General features: G+C 48.7%; 1 protein-coding gene across 1 annotated transcript in view; it reads right to left on the reverse strand.

Moving 5' to 3' along the window:
- Positions 1-17,971, reverse strand: part of ZMYM4 (zinc finger MYM-type containing 4) — an 87,667-nt gene that overhangs the window by 8,756 nt on the left and 60,940 nt on the right. Inside the window, exons 13-21 of the mRNA XM_040424374.1 lie at positions 17,736-17,908; positions 17,442-17,592; positions 17,125-17,271; positions 16,325-16,362; positions 16,060-16,204; positions 13,693-13,808; positions 13,399-13,570; positions 10,120-10,299; positions 9,774-9,868 (exon numbers count right to left, since the gene is read on the reverse strand). Of these exons, the coding sequence (XP_040280308.1) occupies positions 9,774-9,868; positions 10,120-10,299; positions 13,399-13,570; positions 13,693-13,808; positions 16,060-16,204; positions 16,325-16,362; positions 17,125-17,271; positions 17,442-17,592; positions 17,736-17,908 (1,217 nt within the window). The remainder of the gene's footprint in view (positions 1-9,773; positions 9,869-10,119; positions 10,300-13,398; positions 13,571-13,692; positions 13,809-16,059; positions 16,205-16,324; positions 16,363-17,124; positions 17,272-17,441; positions 17,593-17,735; positions 17,909-17,971) is intronic.

Here is a 17,971-nt window from a genome sequence, read left to right on the forward strand (position 1 = left end):
GAAGGACCTTGGGCAGGAGTGGGATGGGAGGGAATATGTATGGACGCGCGAAGCCTCGCCAAGGAAGAACGAGGGCGTCGGCTCCGCAAGCTCCCGGATCCCTGGCCCTGGACAGATAGGCGGGGACCTTGTGATTGAACTTGGAGGCCATGAGGTCCACGTCCGGTATGCCCCAACGAAGGCAAATGGCCTCGAATACCTCCGGGTGAAGAGACCACTCGCCGGGGTCGACAGTGGTGCGACTGAGGAAGTCCGCCGCCCAATTGTCCACCCCTGGAATAAAAATTGCCGATAGGGCCGGGACGTGGGCTTCCGCCCAACGGAGAATGCTGGAGACCTCCCTCATTGCAGCAGCGCTGCGAGTGCCCCCCTGGTGGTTTATGTACGCCACAGCCGTGGCGTTGTCCGATTGTACACGAACTGGATGACCCTTCAACAGATGAGTCCAGTGTCGTAGAGACAAAAGGGCCGCTCTCAGCTCCAGGACATTGATCGAGAGTTTGGACTCCAATGGAGACCAAATGCCCTGGACGGATCGGGGAGGAAACACGCCTCCCCAGCCCAAGAGACTGGCATCGGTTGTAACCACCAACCAGTTGAGTGGCAGAAAAGACCTGCCCAGAAGAGGGGACTGTAACCACCAGCGGAGAGAAGACCTCACCGGAGGCGATAGATGGAAGGGATGATCCAGAGACTGCGGCGATTTGTCCCAGGAGGAGAGGATCGCCCGTTGGAGAGGGCGGGAGTGAAACTGCGCAAACGGGATCGCCTCGAAGCAGGCAACCATCTGCCCCAAGACCCGCATGCAGAAGCGGAAGGACGGTCGACGGTGGAGAAGGAGACCCCGAACCGCCCCACGGAGGATCAGACGTTTTTCCGAGGGAAGACGTACTTCCGCCGCTCCCGTGTCTAAAAGCATTCCCAGGAAGACCAGTTGTCTGGAGGGGGGAAGGGAGGACTTGGGGAAGTTGATGACCCAACCGAACCTCGTCAGAGTCTCTAGAGTGAGATCCACGCTGGCAACCGCTTGAGAAAGGGACGGAGCCTTGATGAGGATATCGTCCAAGTACGGTAGCAGAAAAACACCCCTGGAACGGAGTAAGGCCAAAACCGGGGCCAGGACCTTGGTGAACACCCGGGGGGCTGTTGCCAGCCCAAAGGGAAGGGCGACAAACTGGAAGTGGAGGTCCCCCACGGCGAATCGGAGGAAGCGATGGTGACACCGGGCTACCGGAACATGGAGGTAGGCATCCTGTATATCGATGGAAGACATGAAATCTCCCTGCTCCAGGGAAGCCACCGCGGAACGGAGGGACTCCATCCGAAACCGTCGAAGGAGGAGAAAACGGTTGAGCTTTTTGAGGTCCAAAATGGGCCGCATGGAACCTCCCTTCTTGGGAACTACAAAGAGGTTCGAGTAGAACCCTTGGAACCTTTCCTCTAGAGGAACGGGGGTAATCACCCCCCTGTCCAGTAAGGCTTGAACGGCCGCGGAGAACGCAACCGCGCGTTTCGGGTCCCGTGGCGGGCGGGAGCGAAAGAACCGATCTGGAGGGAAGGATGCAAATTCGATTTTGTATCCGGAGCACACAATTTCGAGGGCCCAGGCGTCGGAGACGTGAGCCAACCAGACGTCCCTGAAAAGGAGGAGCCGGCCCCCCACCCGGGTGGGTGGGGGCGCGCCTTCAGGCAGAGGATTGCTTTGCTGCGGGTGTGCGGGCAGCCTGCGGCTTGCGCCAGGAGGGCTGCGCCCGAAAAACGGCTTCCTATGCTTGTCCTGGGGAGGAGCCGAAGCGGCAGCTGTGGTGGGAGCCCCAGAGGCCCTGCGGGAGGACCGAAAACGAGACGCACCAGGGCGTCCGCGGGGGGCGCCCCTGGCTTGGGGTTGAGGAAGATGGGTGCTTTTACCACCCGTGGCCTCCGAAATAAGTTCGTCTAGGCGGACCCCGAAAAGGCGGGAACCCGCAAACGGTAGCCCCGCCAAGGAACGTTTGGAGGCAGCGTCCGCTTTCCAAACCTTCAGCCAGAGCTCCCTCCTGACGGAAACTGCCAGGGCGGAGGAGCGTGCAATAAGGGCTCCCGCATCAAGGGAGGCCTCACAAACAAAATTCCCGGCCCGAACAATAAGCTGGGCCAAGGAACGCAGGTCCTGGATAGGGACGTCCGAGTCCAACTCCTGTTCCAGCTGCGCACCCCAAGCAGAGATTGCTTTCCCTGCCCAAGCAGAGGCAAAAACCGGTCTGAGAGCAGAACCGGAGGCAGCAAAAATGCCCTTAGAAAGGGTCTCCATGCGACGGTCCTCCGCTGACTGAAGAGAGGACCCGTCGGGAACAGGGATGGCCGTGTTCTTTGACAGCCGGGCCACAGGGGGGTCCACCTTGGGTGGGGAAGACCATGTGGCCACGACCTCTGCTGGAAAAGGATAGCAAATGTCCAGCTTCTTGGGGTTGACAAAACGGGCGTCCGGGCGAGCCCAAGCCTTAGACACCACAGAGGAGAAATCAGAGTGGATTGGAAAGACTTTTGAGACCTGCCTGGGTCTGATAAATGAGACGCTAGCTGCGTCCGAGCTAGGGGGATCATCCTGCACCTTAAAGGTGTCACGAATATCAGAGATGAGTTGACCCATCGCTGAGGCTAGCTTGGACGGCAGGGCCGAGTCCATTTCCAAATCTGAAACCGCCAATTCACCTTCAGAGAGCGAATCCTTTGGAGAGGAGAGGCTCGTCTGGGTGCGCACGCGTGGCGGGGAGAGGGAGGCATCCGAGGAGGAGGCTCGCTCTACTCTAATACGCTTCTGAGAGTGCCTAGCTCGGGAGGGGTCACTAAAAGAGAGTGAACCCGCTGCAGCGGCAGAAGCGGTGGACCCGGAGGGCGCGACAGTAAGAGTGGCGTCCTGCGGGGTAGGCGGCCTGTCTATTAGGCGGCCCACGACATGAGTGAGGCTTTCCACGGCCTGGGACAGGGATCTAGCCCAGTCAGGCGGGTCAGAGGCAGCAGGGAGCGACACAGCGGGCGACTGAGGCTGCGGTGGAGCCCGGCATGCAGTACAGTGCGGATCAGACTGCCCCCGGGGAAAGGGTTCCCTACAAGCAGTACAGGCATGGTACCAAGGCTTGGCGGCTGCAGAAGGGTCTGACATGGTGGAACAAAGGTGTTGCACTTAAAGTGGATAACACTCAAGCGACAGTACTGTGGCACGGAGGGGGTTAAAAGTCCTACCAGACCCGGATGATGCAAGCGGCAGCGGTAAGGGGAACAGACTGAGGAGGCTGTGGAGGAGAGGCAGCAGCACCGGCTTCGGATCGCACTGCAGAGAGGATTCCACGCAGCACTGTGCGATGAACCCGGAAGTAGCGGAGCGCATGTAGGAAGCTCCGCCCCCTCTCTGCCGCTCTGAAGCAGAGCCGCGCGCGCGCGGCAAAATGATTTTAACCCCCAAGGATGAAGTGCCGGCCTGAAATGGCGCCGTTCACGCCAAGAAAGCGGCCCCCTCCGCGCCTGGATGTGGCAGACGGCTTGCTTTTTTCCTGCAGCCGTCCCCTGAAGGCAGCGTCCCTGCCAAGGACTTGCCCAGATAAACTCCCCTGCCCGGTAACGGTCCCGATATATGCCCCGGGGGGGGGGGGGGGGGGAGGGGTGGGCGCACGATGTAGCAGTGGCCATGTAGTAACAGTGGCCATGGGAGCCCAGGAGGCCTGTAGCAGCGGTGGGAGGGAGGAAGGGGAGGCTGGAGCAGCCTGTCTCACCATACGCTGTCTTCGCCCTCAATCCATCCAGCGGGGTCGCCCCTTCAGCTCCTGGCACCGCAGTGGCAGGAAGCCGGGGGAGGGACTTGGCGTGCGGGCGACCCTGAGCTGGCGGGACGCAGGGGAGCGAGGCTGCCCTGGTCCACCTTGTCTTCTGTGGGGGAGACGGCAGTGCGGAATTACCGGCACTGGCGCAACTCAACCCCGGGAGAAACAGAGGGGTCTAATGCGCCTCTGTTGTCCCTGTAAGTAGAAAAAAACCGAATTAAAAACAACAAATAACGCAAAAATAAAAAATCATAGGAAAACAACCCTGCATAAGCAGGGGGTGTCTTGCCTCCTTGGACACTAAGCAAAAACTGGCAGTCTCTTCTCCAGGCTGAAGGGTATAGCTGATGGAGGAGGGGCTTACAGCTTTCACTTAGTGTCACGCCTCCTAGGGAGCAGAGCTATACCCATGGTTTCCTGTGTCCCCCAAGGAATATGGGCGAGAAAAGGATTTTACGGCGAGTACAAAAAATCCAATTTTCTTGTGCATGGCATTGGGGGGACACACACCATGGGACGTCCCAAAGCAGTCCCCGAGGGTGGGAAAAGAAAAGCCATGCCACCGGTTGGGCATACAGGTGCAGGAGAACCATGTGACCCAACAGGAGAAAAGCACGGAATAGGCAAGAAGCCTCATAACAAGGGAGAAACCCAAGGAAGCAACAGTGAAGACTGCCAGCACCCCAGGACAAATGCCTGGGAGAAAGTCCCAAATGCAAGAAGAAAGCAAAGGGGATCACCCAGCTTAGCCGAAGGCTGGAGAGAAAATAGGACAGCACCGCGCATTGGAGCTACCTAACATTCTAATTGTCTCAGGCCAAAGCACAAACACCCTGTGGCCAACCCCTGACAGGCCAGGGGAGCAAGGAAACATGGAATCACTGAAGGCCAAACGAGTGAGGGAAGCCATAGCAAGGCTCACATGTGAAGGGAGAAGGTCTCCCCTCACCGCAAAGCAGGTGAAGAAGTTAAGCGCCCTATTGAAAAGAGAAAATCCCAAAGGCGCTAAGGGAAACCGCCAACCCTTGGAAGGGGAGGGGGTTGTAAGTAAAAGCCAGACAGAGAGAAAAGATAAGACCTGCATCCCAAAACCAGGAGACGAGGAGCGAGCCTCTGAAAACAAAATATCGCTGAGAAGCACAAGACCGGAGAAACTCTGGCCAAACGAAGTATCAGGGAAAAAGGGGACCAGATGCAGGCCCAGGAAATCTTAGCAGGGGCACACAGGAATGAGGGAAGCCATAGCAAGACTCACATATGAAGGGAGCATGTCTCCCCTCACCGCGAAGCAGGTGATGAAGTTAAGCACCCTATTGAAAGGTGAAAAACCCCAAAGGCGCCAAGGGAAACCGCCAACCCTTGTAAAGGGAGGGGGTTTTAAGTAAAGGCCAGGAAAAAAGAAAAGATAAGATAAGGCCTGCATTCCAAAACCAGGAGACGAGGAACGAGCCTCTGAAAACAAAATATCGCTGAGGAGCGCAAGACCGGAGAAACTCTGGCCAAATGAAGTATCAGGGAGATGCAGGCCCAGGAAATCTCAGCAGGGACACACTGGGCTGAGAGACATGGGAGGAGGAGGAGAAGGAGAGTATTCCCAACAGTCTAAGGAGGAAGGTTCCACAAACAGGAGGAAGTCCCTCCCGAAGGAGACCATAAGGTGGAAATGCAAACCGTAGCACAAAACCACTCAATACCAGGTACTTGACGTGGGAGGATGGGAAGATAGACATGAATCCCAAGAGGTCCACAAGGCTATTGGAACCCACAAGGGGAACAATCAACCCAGGCCTCCCCCAAATAACGATTATCATACAGAATCTGTGTGGTCAAATGAACGGGGACAAGGAATCCAGAAAGGAGTACCCGGTATGGGCTCACAAGGAACCAGGAACTGAACCACCAGAGGACAACAAAGGCCAGAATATCCAAGAAAAAATGAAAAGAACCACCATAGAGGAAGGAATTGGCCATGGACAACTAGCCATTCTAAGAATAGTGGCTAGCAATCTGCATACATTGTCCCGGAGAGGTCAAGTACAGCGGCGTGGGTTGTATCACTAAAACAACAGACACCCATATGCATAAGGAATGGCGAAGTCGCTATGAAAGAAACGGGGTGTGACTACACGAAATGTAGAAACCAGCTGCAACTGACATACAGAAGACTCCCAGGGGGAGAAAGTACCTGACAGGCGCAGACAATAGCAAGGTCCAAGGGGACTGCCCTCTGTCATATAGTATAAGCAGAGAATATAAGGGAACACCCGGACCCAGAAGGAACTACAGAACCCTGTCCGATGCCAGAACAATCAGCAGAAAATTCACCTACCAGGCAGGTGTGTGGCGCTCAGTGGTTCTGTCCCTGACTCATCAGGAAGGACATCCAGTGAGAATAATGTCGCTGACCCCAGAAGGACTCCGTGTGGCGGAGGACATCCAGTGATGGCCGAAAACTGCTGCAGCGGCCGGTGTTTGCCAAGCTACGTACCCCAACAAGGAGAAGATCCAGTGGAGATCACTGTACTCCACCAAGAATGGTCCGCCCTGTAATAGAAAACAACGCGAATACTCCTTTATAATATGGGGAACGAGGAGTGCAGCAGACAGTAGTATTTTATAGGGATGGCAAGAGCAACCCTAGCCCAAAAGCCAACAACCACCTGGCCATGGTGTAGGGAGCGTGGTTGTATGTGGACCACCCACCAGATCAGAACAGATCAGCCATATACTGGGTACACCAGAAGTAGCACTAGAACGACAAGGTGGGGGTTGGGCTGGCCCACCCCTGCCAGATATGGTTACCATGTACATGCTGAACCGGGATGGCCTGTTGTGGACAGTGCCTTGAGCAAGTACAAGGAGACCATAGAGCATGACAGTAACGGAGTGGCAGATGTATGGAAGAACCAAAAAGGGAAGTAAACACAGATTAGAGCCCGGGGAAGGAAGCACCCAGTAATACAGAAACTGTATAGGCCACAGATTGCACCATAAGGCCCAGCACGTGGGATACTAAAAATACACGCCTAAAACCGAGGCAAAGTGGCTGCATGTTGCACTCTAAGGAGAGTGGAAACAAAGCCACAGCATCCGGGAATGCGACCGCATTTGGAGGGTACAGGTCTTCAACCTGTAAAGTAGAAATACGGCTGTGTAGTGCAGAGATACGACCAGACAGGTGCAATGGGTACAGCATCTGGAGATGGTAGAGGTACTAGATTTAAGATTAGAGCGATGTGGCCGCATGGTGCACCCTAGGACCAGAGAAGTGCAACGGCTACCGTGTTAGCAATGGTACCCAAATTCCGCTCGGGAATGGGAAAATAGGGCCGCACGGTACCACAAAGAACGACAGGTGCACACCACAATTAGGTAAGTGCAATGGCAACTGAAGGAGGCCCTCTACTTCACCTGAAAAGAGGGAAACAGGGCCGCATCAACAGTATCTGGAGATGGTGCAGGAACTTCAGCTATAAAGGAAGTAAGATGGCTGTTTGGAGCACACTATGATGAGGTAGGTGCAGTGGCCACGGCAATACAAGGTGGCCTCAATATCTCGTCCAGTAAGGGAGAAATAGTGCCGCAAGGTACACCATAAGGCCAGATAGGAGCAACGGCTACAGCCTCTGGAGATAGTAAAGGTACTCTACCTATGAAGGGAGCAAGGTGGCAGCTTGGTGCCCACTAGAACCAAACAGAGGCAATTGCTACAGCAATTGAGAGTGGCCTCTATATCTCGCCCGGAAGGGAGAAATAGTGCCGCACGGAACACAATAGAGCCCGCCAGGGATATTGGATACAGCATCAGGAGATGGTGTAGGTACTCTACCTATGAAGGGAGCAAGGTGGCTGGAAACAGACCGGTGCAATTGCTACGGCAATTGAAGGCGGCCTGTATATCTTGCCCGGTAGGGGGAAATAGTGCCGCATGGAACACCATAGAGCCAGCCAGGAGTAATGGCTACAGCATCTGGAGTAGGTGTAGGAACTCTACCTATGAAAGTAACAAGGCAACTGGAAACAGACAGATGTAATCGCCACGGCAATAGAAGTCAGCCTGTATATCTCTGGTACAGGCACTACAAAAGAACCTTTAGAGGCTGAGAAGGGTTACCAACCCTACAAGAGGCGTTTGCCTGAATTATCAGCTTGCCCAGAACTTAGCCCCTGGTATAGGGGAACCAGGAAGGTCTGTCGTGTACAGCTTACGAGGGCGTATGTACCAGAGACACCACGTAGGTGTCCCAGTTGCTAAGCACGGAGACGGCTGCCTTACCTGTGCAGTAATTACCTGTGCAGGCAGGAGAGCGCCATCCGAAAGTCCACTAGAGGGGCACCAAACCTGGATAGGGTAGGTTCCACCGTGCACGTTTGTCTTGACCTCACAGAGGGATTCTGCATGGTGGAAGACCGCCTGATGCTCTGTTCCGAGGGAATCGGTCCAGAGATGTCCCCAGAGGCAACTGACAGAGAAGGCTTCGACACCAGCCTCAGGCCTGTCCTGGGGCGACCTGAGGATGCCGAGGATGGGTGGAAGCTAGTTGAGACCACCCGAGGTTGGTCTGTGGGCTACTCCTTGCGTGACCCTGTATCTGAGCGTGGCCCATCTGCAGGGGGGACGGACGGGGGGGACCGCAATTTGGGTAGGTAGCGGTCCAGGGATTGGGAGACAGGCAAGGTTCCCATGTTCTGACAGGGAGGGAGCCCATCCAGAGGGGGACCTACACAAAAGGGTGGGAGGGGGGGACAAGCCGACCACATGGAAACCTCTGTAGACAACAGACGCACGAGAAATACGTGGCGATCCGATAGGGAGGCTGGGAGAGGAGGCCCTCATAGAGCAGCAGGGCTGACCTATCTGGCCCCGGATGCCACGTTCCCAAGAGGTGCTGCAGCAGCTATAGATCAGGTGGCAGGGCTGCAGGAGAATGAGGCAATTGAGAGGGGAGGGGGGGGAAGGAGCCTGCAGAAGCAAACCAGCCAGAGGCTGCCTACCAGACTGCAGGAGCTGTATCCCAGCGCGCCCCATGCAGGAGAGCAGCAAGATGGCGACCCGGTGAGAGAAGGAGCCGGCAGCAAGAGGAAGAACCGCCCCTCTGAGACAGAGCAGGGAACCTGGAGCTGGATTGAGCAGGCAGGAGAGGCCCCTCCCACGGAGGGAAGGTGACAGAGCAAGCCCGGGAAGCTCAGAAGTGGGCGGGGAGTTGCAGCCTAGTAGGCCCGAAAAGCCGGGGCCTCAATTAGTGCTCCGGAGCTGCCGCGACGAACGGGGGCCAGGTGGGAGAGAGAACTAGAGAAGCGACCCCCAGAGAGGGAAAAACGGAAGGCCATGGGGCTTCTGGGGCCAGGATACAGGCTAAAAGATGCAGGTATCCGGGAAGGAGCAGGGGAGAAGGGGGAACGCGCCCAGGCCCGGGGAGGAGGGTGGGAGAACCTAAGCTAAGGGAACATACTCACCCTCAGACGTCTTCAGGCGCAGCAATAACCACCCCCTCGGCGGACTCAACACGAGAACCGTGGGACTGCCGGAATTCCACTGCGGAAGCAGATTTGGGGACTGGGTGGCTGCCAGGTACCCGAGTACACGCCCGCAGGGGGGCAACTAAAGTGGAACACGATGGAGCCACCCCTGCAGCAGGCCGTAACCTGCAGAGAAGAAAAAGAAAAAATGATTGAAGAAAAAAAAAAAAAAAAAAGTAGCAGGATGACCTGCACAAAAAGGGCAGGTCAGGTCTGCCTCCTACGGACACTAGAACAAGACTGATCTGTCTAGTGCCTTTGGAGAGGGTATAGCCCAACAGGGAGGAGCCAACACTTTATGTCTAGTGTCGCCTCCTAGCGGTAGTTGGACATATACCCATGGTGCTGTGTCCCCCAATGCCATGCACGAGAAATACAGTTTATTATTATACATGGACAGTTTAATGGTGGTACATTTATTTTTTACTTTTAAATTATAACAAGATTCTCACTCACCCGGCGTTTTGGCTGTGGGAAACCATCACGGTGTTTTCGTCGTCCCCGAGTCCGACCAAAGAAACTTGAGCCTTTACTTAATGGGTCAAATGTTTCTATGATTGGTGAAAAAGTACAGGATTTTATATGCAATCTACCATTTACAAAATAAAGCAGGAAACAAATTAACCATGATCTGATGACTTCCAAAGAGCAAACACATTGTCAAGGCTTGTGACGCACATTTTGATGAAAAGTTTGTTTTTTCATGTAACAGACTTGAATGGCACGTATACGGCTACAGGCAGAATGCTTGTATTCATAACATGTATACCAATATTTCTAATTGTCCAATAATATTACTAACCTGTTGGGATGTCTAATTCCAGATCCTGCTCAATCCCCACTCTGGAAATCGGCCGAATTTCTGTATCTGCATCCTGCAAGTTGTTCGATTTAAGAGTGTAGTGGTTTAATTCATCTTCCCAACTGTGTGGGGTGGATACAGCTTCAGATTCCAGGTCTCCACTGTAAGTGCTGCCCTGATCTGGAGGGCACAAACATCTTAGTGGTCTACATAGATGTACTAGACGTACATAAGTTTGTAGATTTAGCAGAGGAGAAAAGCCATCTGTCAGCAACTACCAGGCTCTCCAGAGAGGGCAGAAACCTATTCTAATGTTATAGTTTCAGTTTCTGACAAGCTCTCTGTATACAATACAGGGCATAACAGTGCCCCGTTCTGTATTAACCCGAGTGATCATCCAATAGTCCAAACCCTGTAGTTAATAGAACTCTGAACACATACACAAAAAATACTCCAGCACTTACTCCCTTCCTTACCTTGGTCTTATTTTGTCTCATGTAATTTAAGCTCCCAAGATGTTAATTTTGAAACAATATCACCAGACCCAAGAGAGAGTCACAAGAACCACCCCATATATGCACATCCGACAATAAGTCAATATAAAAAAATATATAAAAGTTTATTAGACACACCAACAGATACACATTAAAAATTGTATACAATTAGAACAAAGTGCGGTATGCAATATAATATACAGGGAGTGCAGAATTATTAGGCAAGTTGTATTTTTGAGGATTGATTTTATTATTGAACAACAACCATGTTCTCAATGAACCCAAAAAACTCATTAATATCAAAGCTGAATATTTTTGGAAGTAGTTTTGAGTTTGTTTTTAGTTTTAGCTATTTTAGGGGGATATCTGTGTGTGCAGGTGACTATTGCTGTGCATAATTATTAGGCAACTTAACAAAAAACAAATATATACCCATTTAAATTATTTATTTTTACCAGTGAAACCAATATAACATCTCAACATTCACAAATATACATTTCTGACATTCAAAAACAAAACAAAAACAAATCAGTGACTAATATAGCCACCTTTCTTTGCAAGGACACTCAAAAGCCTGCCATCCATGGATTCTGTCAGTGTTTTGATCTGTTCACCATCAATATTGCGTGCAGCAGCAACCACAGCCTCCCAGACACTGTTCAGAGAGGTGTACTGTTTTCCCTCCTTGTAAATCTCACATTTGATGATGGACCACAGGTTCTCAATGGGGTTCAGATCAGGTGAACAAGGAGGCCATGTCATTAGATTTTCTTCTTTTATACCCTTTCTTGCCAGCCACGCTGTGGAGTACTTGGACGCGTGTGATGGAGCATTGTCCTGCATGAAAATCATGTTTTTCTTGAAGGATGCAGACTTCTTCCTGTACCACTGCTTGAAGAAGGTGTCTTCCAGAAACTGGCAGTAGGACTGGGATTTGAGCTTGACTCTATCCTCAACCCGAAAAGGCCCCACAAGCTCATCTTTGATGATACCAGCCCAAACCAGTACTCCACCTCCACCTTGCTGGCGTCTGAGTCGGACTGGAGCTCTCTGCCCTTTACCAATCCAGCCACGGGCCCATCCATCTGGCCCATCAAGACTCACTCTCATTTCATCAGTCCATAAAACCTTAGAAAAATCAGTCTTGAGATATTTCTTGGCCCAGTCTTGACGTTTCAGCTTGTGTGTCTTGTTCAGTGGTGGTCGTCTTTCAGCCTTTCTTACCTTGGCCATGTCTCTGAGTATTGCACACCTTGTGCTTTTGGGCACTCCAGTGATGTTGCAGCTCTGAAATATGGCCAAACTGGTGGCAAGTGGCATCTTGGCAGCTGCACGCTTGACTTTTCTCAGTTCATGGGCAGTTATTTTGCGCCTTGGTTTTTCCACACGCTTCTTGCGACCCTGTTGACTATTTTGAATGAAACGCTTGATTGTTCGATGATCACGCTTCAGAAGCTTTGCAATTTTAAGAGTGCTGCATCCCTCTGCAAGATATCTCACTATTTTTGACTTTTCTGAGCCTGTCAAGTCCTTCTTTTGACCCATTTTGCCAAAGGAAAGGAAGTTGCCTAATAATTATGCACACCTAATATAGGGTGTTGATGTCATTAGACCACACCCCTTCTCATTACAGAGATGCACATCACCTAATATGCTTAATTGGTAGTAGGCTTTCGAGCCTATACAGCTTGGAGTAAGACAACATGCATAAAGAGGATGATGTGGTCAAAATACTCATTTGCCTAATAATTCTGCACGCAGTGTATGTAGCCGACACATGCAGGTCCACTGGGTTGCCACAGAATGGGCATATACATTATAAACCAGCATATAAAAATCCAATACAAAACATATAGCAAATATGAAATGAGGTGAGACCACTAGAAATGCAGACAGACCATGATGAGGTCTAAATTGGAGAGTCAAACCTACATAAACCTGCTGGTGCAGTGGACCTGGAAGAGTGAGAGAACGCCCAACGCCTATCGCCGGAACAATCCGGCTTCCTCAGGGGTAAGGAATGGTGTGTTGGGGTATCACTTTATATAGGATAATAAATAGGGCAAAATTACATTCACCTGTTCAGCAGAGTGTTCTGAGCAGTGTATTTGCTATATGTTTTGTATTGGATTTTTATATGCTGGTTTATAATGTATATGCCCATTCTGTGGCAACCCAGTGGACCTGCATGTGTCGGTTACATATATTATATTGCATACCGCACTTTGTTCTAATTGTATACAATTTTTAATGTGTATCTGTTGGTGTGTCTAATAAACTTTATATATATTTTTATATTGACTTATTGTTGGATGTGCATATATGGGGTGGTTCTTGTGACTCTCTCTTGGGTCTGGTGATATTGTTTCATGCTCTTTTCACCACCCTTTGCACTCCGCGTATTATTTGGTGTGCCCCCTGTTTTCTCAATCAAGATGTTAATTTTGGTCATTGTGATCGTGTGGACACAGGAGCTGTGCCCGCACAACCACAGCAGACACAGCTGCCCTAACTATATGCCTGTTAGGCTGTGCCACCGGCACAGCTTAATAGACAGCCTGTTACCATTATAGTAATAACCTGTAATGCATTGGTATCCAAGATATACAATGCATTATAAAAGCAATCAAATGCATTTTGATGTCCACTAGTGGTCTAAAACATTAATAATTAATGTTAATAAGTAAAAGTTATTCTGGTCTCCGCTATAATCACAACTCAAAAAATAAAATGATCTTTAATGAAATTACTACATGCAGAATAAAAGACCGCCGCAAATGCTGACCTCCATGAGAAAGCGTTTTCTCCTTTTCCTCATCTTCAGCAATCATTTCTGCCATTTGAAGAATATCTGCCTCAAAGGGATCAGATGGGACTTTTTCCTTGAGATCCTCAATTGCATCTATAATCTTGTCGGCATTATCAAGAGTGGTGGGAATCAGCATTGGGACTGGAATCTTTTTATTTATTAAAAAAAAAAATTCAAGTTTAATGACACAACATCTTAAAAGGAAAGGAATACATTAAAATAATTCACTGACAGAATATTGGATGTTAATTCAAGTACTTAACAACTTACCGGGAGAGGTACACTTAGTGGAACTGGGGCAAACTGTGTATACAGGTGCATGGGAACAGGAATAAACACTGGCACGGGTATAGGAATCACCAAGATCTGTGGCTTCCCATCATCTTCTACAGATAAAAAACAAAAGGCAAAACGAAGGTTCATAAAACAGAACAAAAAATAGACATCCAAATAAGTCAAAAATAGGCAGTATAAGAAATTAAACGGGTTCTGCAGTTCTTTTAAACTGATGATCTATCCCAGGCATGGCCAACCTGCGGCTCTCCAGCTGTTGTAAAACTACAACTCCCACCATGCCCTGCTGCAGGCTGATAGCTGTAGGTAGTCTAAGCATGGTGGGAGTTGTAGTTTTGCAACAGCTGGAGAGCCTCAGGTTGGCCATGCCTGATCTATCCTCTGGATAGATCATCAGCATCTGATCGGCAGGGGTCTGACACCCGGGACCCCCGCCAATCAGCTGTTTGAGAAGGCAGCGGCGCTCCAGGAGCACCAGGGCCTTCTCTGTTTTCCTCAGGCCCACTCATGTCACGACTAGCATCACTGGCCTGGGCGGGGCTAAGCTCTGTTCACTTGAATGGAGCTTAGCCGCGCCCAGGCCAATGATACTAGTCGTGACGTCACTCAGCCTGCTGTAAACCGTGAGAAGGCTGTGGGGCTACTGCCAGTGCCTTCTCAAACAGCTCAAACCAGAGGAGAGATAATCAGTTTAAAAGAACTGCAGAACCCCTTTAAGCTAAATAAACTTGTGACATTTATACAAGGGTTAGGGTACTTTCACACTAGCGTTTAAGTTTTTTGGTATTGATTTCCGTCATAGGGGCTCAATACCGGAAAAAAAAGCTTCAGTTTTGTCCCCATTCATTGTCAATGGGGACAAAACTGAACTGAACAGAATGCTCAAAAATGCATTCCGCTCCGTTTAGTTGCGATCCCAGACTGGAGAGCAGACCGCAACATGTTGTATTTTGCTTTCCGTCCTGGGAAACTGATCAAGATCCGTTTTCTCGGACACAATAGAAAACAGATCCGTCCCCCATTGACTTTCAATGGAGTTAATGACGGATCTGTCTTGGCAATGTTAAAGGTAATAACAACCCCTTGAAACCCCCTGAGGAAGCTTACGCGAAACGCGCGTCAGGGCTACGGATCATCACTCTGGTACTTTTGCAATCGTTTATTTACCATTCTGGCAATTTACACTGCCATTTCTTTTTACTCTGCACATTGCACTTTATATATGTATTTGTATTTGGCTTAGTCTAGCGCTTTATGGGTCTTAGGTCAGAATTTAGCATTTTATACCTGTCTGGGTATTTGTCACTTATTTATTTTTGTATCTTTTACGACCTATCTACTATTTGTCCTATCATGTTATCCAGATTGTGATCTTCCATTTATCCTGTCTGTCTTTTATCCACCGCTGTATTGTTTGTATTTGTATTTTTATCCATTTTATGGTATAAATAAAGTGTATTGGTTATTAGTTGTGCTATGCTTTTTTCTCTTTGGTGTTGCTAATTTGGTATGTAGGCGTTGCACACATACTTATCTTTGAGTTGGTTGCTATAGGCGTATATACCCATTTGTATAAAGCAAAGAGGTAAACAGGATGTATTCTTTGGACTTGCCCTTCTCACAGGGACAGACACATTTATCTATAAGCCCTCCCTTTCTGCTTCAGGTTCCCCCTCTATTACACCCATATGCCTTAATACAGCATATGGAAAAAGGGTTCTTAAAGTCCCCATAACCATGAATTTGGCTCTGGTGTTTACCAGTAAAAAAAATAAATAAATAAATAGACTACGCACAAACATTTTTTTTTTACCATCTGCTGTTTTGCTGCGTTTTTTTGTAAAGATATTTCTAGTGTATTTTGCACACAAGGGAAGATTTATCAAAACTGGGTTAAAGAAAAACTGGCTTAGTTGCTCATAGCAACCAATCAGATTCCACCTTTCATTTTCCAAAATGAGCTCTGAAAAATCAAAGGGGGAATCTGGTTGCTATGGACAAGTAAGCTAGTTTTCCCTTTAGTTTTGATAAAGCTCCCCCATAGTGTCTTACCACTAGCATTTTGTTCATGACATTTTTCCTTACAGAGAAGGTGATGTGAAAATGCCTAAAAAGAATGCTAAGAGCTGCAGCATGCACCGTTTTTGAAGAGAAACCAGAAAGACAAAAATGGCACTAAACAAAACAGTAGTAAAAAAAAAATGCTTGTGTGTCCTGCATTTCATATTTCACACAGACCTTTGGCTAACATTTAGGGATGGTGTTTTTACTGTAAAAAGACAAAACGTCTCTAAAAATCTACATCAAAAGTGAATTTCATTACACAATTAAGAGAATGGATACCTGTCTGACACTCCTTGTGCTGCGTGTGAGGTTTGCACGAGGTTGCCTTGGTTTGTGTGAAAGGTTTGCAGAGTAGGGCCTTATTCTTCAGGAGGCGTGGGGGCTGTGAGGGAGGAAGTTTCAGGGCATCTGTCTGAGTACTTGCCTAAAAGATCCCCAAAAGAGAAGGTTAAAACAAGGCAAAGACAAAAGCAAAATATGCAACTTAGTAAAATTAAAACTGGTGTCTCCACACAAGATACATAAATCTTAGGAAAAAACTTACATCTCCAATTATCTTTGGTGTTAATGTAGGAACAGCACCTAATATACAGCAAAACAATAAAATAACAGAGGAGTTAGACTAATAAAATCAGAATTTCATACCTGCTACATGGGAAGTTTTATTTTACAGGTGACAAGCCTTTTCTACTAAAACGAAGAAGACATCAGGAACCCACCAGAAATCAACAAGGCGAGGAAGGTGCGGGCAGAGACAACAGGATATGGATAGACCTACTCCGAGGTAGGCCCAATCTAGTTAGTAACATTTCATCATATACTCTAACCACCACAGAAAGGTCTGTACTATTCTCTGACCCCTCACTGAACACTTTTACACTGTTCTGCACATACATGCCTACAGATTTGTTTCCTTTTTACTCTTTGCAATCTACACATTAACAGTGTTCAACACTGGCCACAGTACGTTTTTTGGTACCATGTATATATTTTAATCATCATGTGCTTAAAGAGGAACTACACTTTTTTGAAATTTTAGATATGTCATAGGGATCGCTTCTGACTCCTCGTTCTAGCGATCGGTGGGGGTAGGCTGATGATGAATATATTGACTATGAATATACTTATTGTTATATTACTCCTATCCAGATTTGATTGACAAAGGTCATACTGGACCAAACCATTGTTTGAATAAATCTGGATATGTACTTGTTAAATCGCATTGGAGAAGATATATGCTGAATCTTTTGTCACTAAGTGATAGGCTATAATAAAATTATCATTATTTGCATCACAAGTGTGGGTTGAACTCTTATACTAAACCAAGTAATGTATAGCATTTACCTTGTAAGACGTTATTGGAGTTTGCAGTGGGTTGTGCTGCAGGGGCACTAGCGAGGGACACTACATTGGCAATAACCGGAGTCGACTCCTTAGCTCCAGAGGAGCCAGTGGAAGCTGGTACTGCTTGGACCATGGGAACATTAGATACTGAAAATATCAAAGTAAAATAGGTCATAATATGTCAGAAGTTAGACGTAAGCAACAGCATACAGCCCCAAACAAAAAGACCCTGTAAATGGCAGACACTAATCTTAAGCAGGTCTATTTTGCTAGTTATATGGTGTAACAGTGTGCTACACATAAACCACACTACAAACCTGTATTATTGACTGGTGGAGGCTCTGCTGTGCTTTGCTGATTGCAGAAGACGAGGACACACATCAGATTACAGAAGTGTTTCATCTCCCCTTTCCATTTCAGAGACTCGCTTAGCTTGCCTTGTCGCTTGCAGCTTTCACATTTCCCCATCTGTGAAAGACAAATGCAACAGCTTTGAAATTAGAAAAAGGAACACGCTGTTTGGAAAAACTGTTCTGGGAGTCCTGAGATGCTACTAGATCCTTGAAAGTTGTTGAGTTTTTGCCAGAACATGAGTAAAATAAAGATATTACCTGGTAAAACAACACCGTATACTTTGACATGCACTCTTCTCCACAGAACTCCTCCAATTTCCCTCCAAAATGATTCCGCACCAACTTAGAAGAGGTCTGGCAGCAGTAACTACACATTTTGCAGTAATTGCCCCACTTCTTTGAAAGGTCGTGCTTGTATAGCAGCTTGCAACCTGCAGAAAAGGACAAATAGTGGAATTATCTTTAAATGTGTGCTTTTAATCTGAGAACATGGA

Source organism: Bufo bufo, chromosome 3 (genome assembly GCF_905171765.1).
Source record: "Bufo bufo chromosome 3, aBufBuf1.1, whole genome shotgun sequence".
NCBI lineage: Eukaryota > Metazoa > Chordata > Amphibia > Anura > Bufonidae > Bufo > Bufo bufo.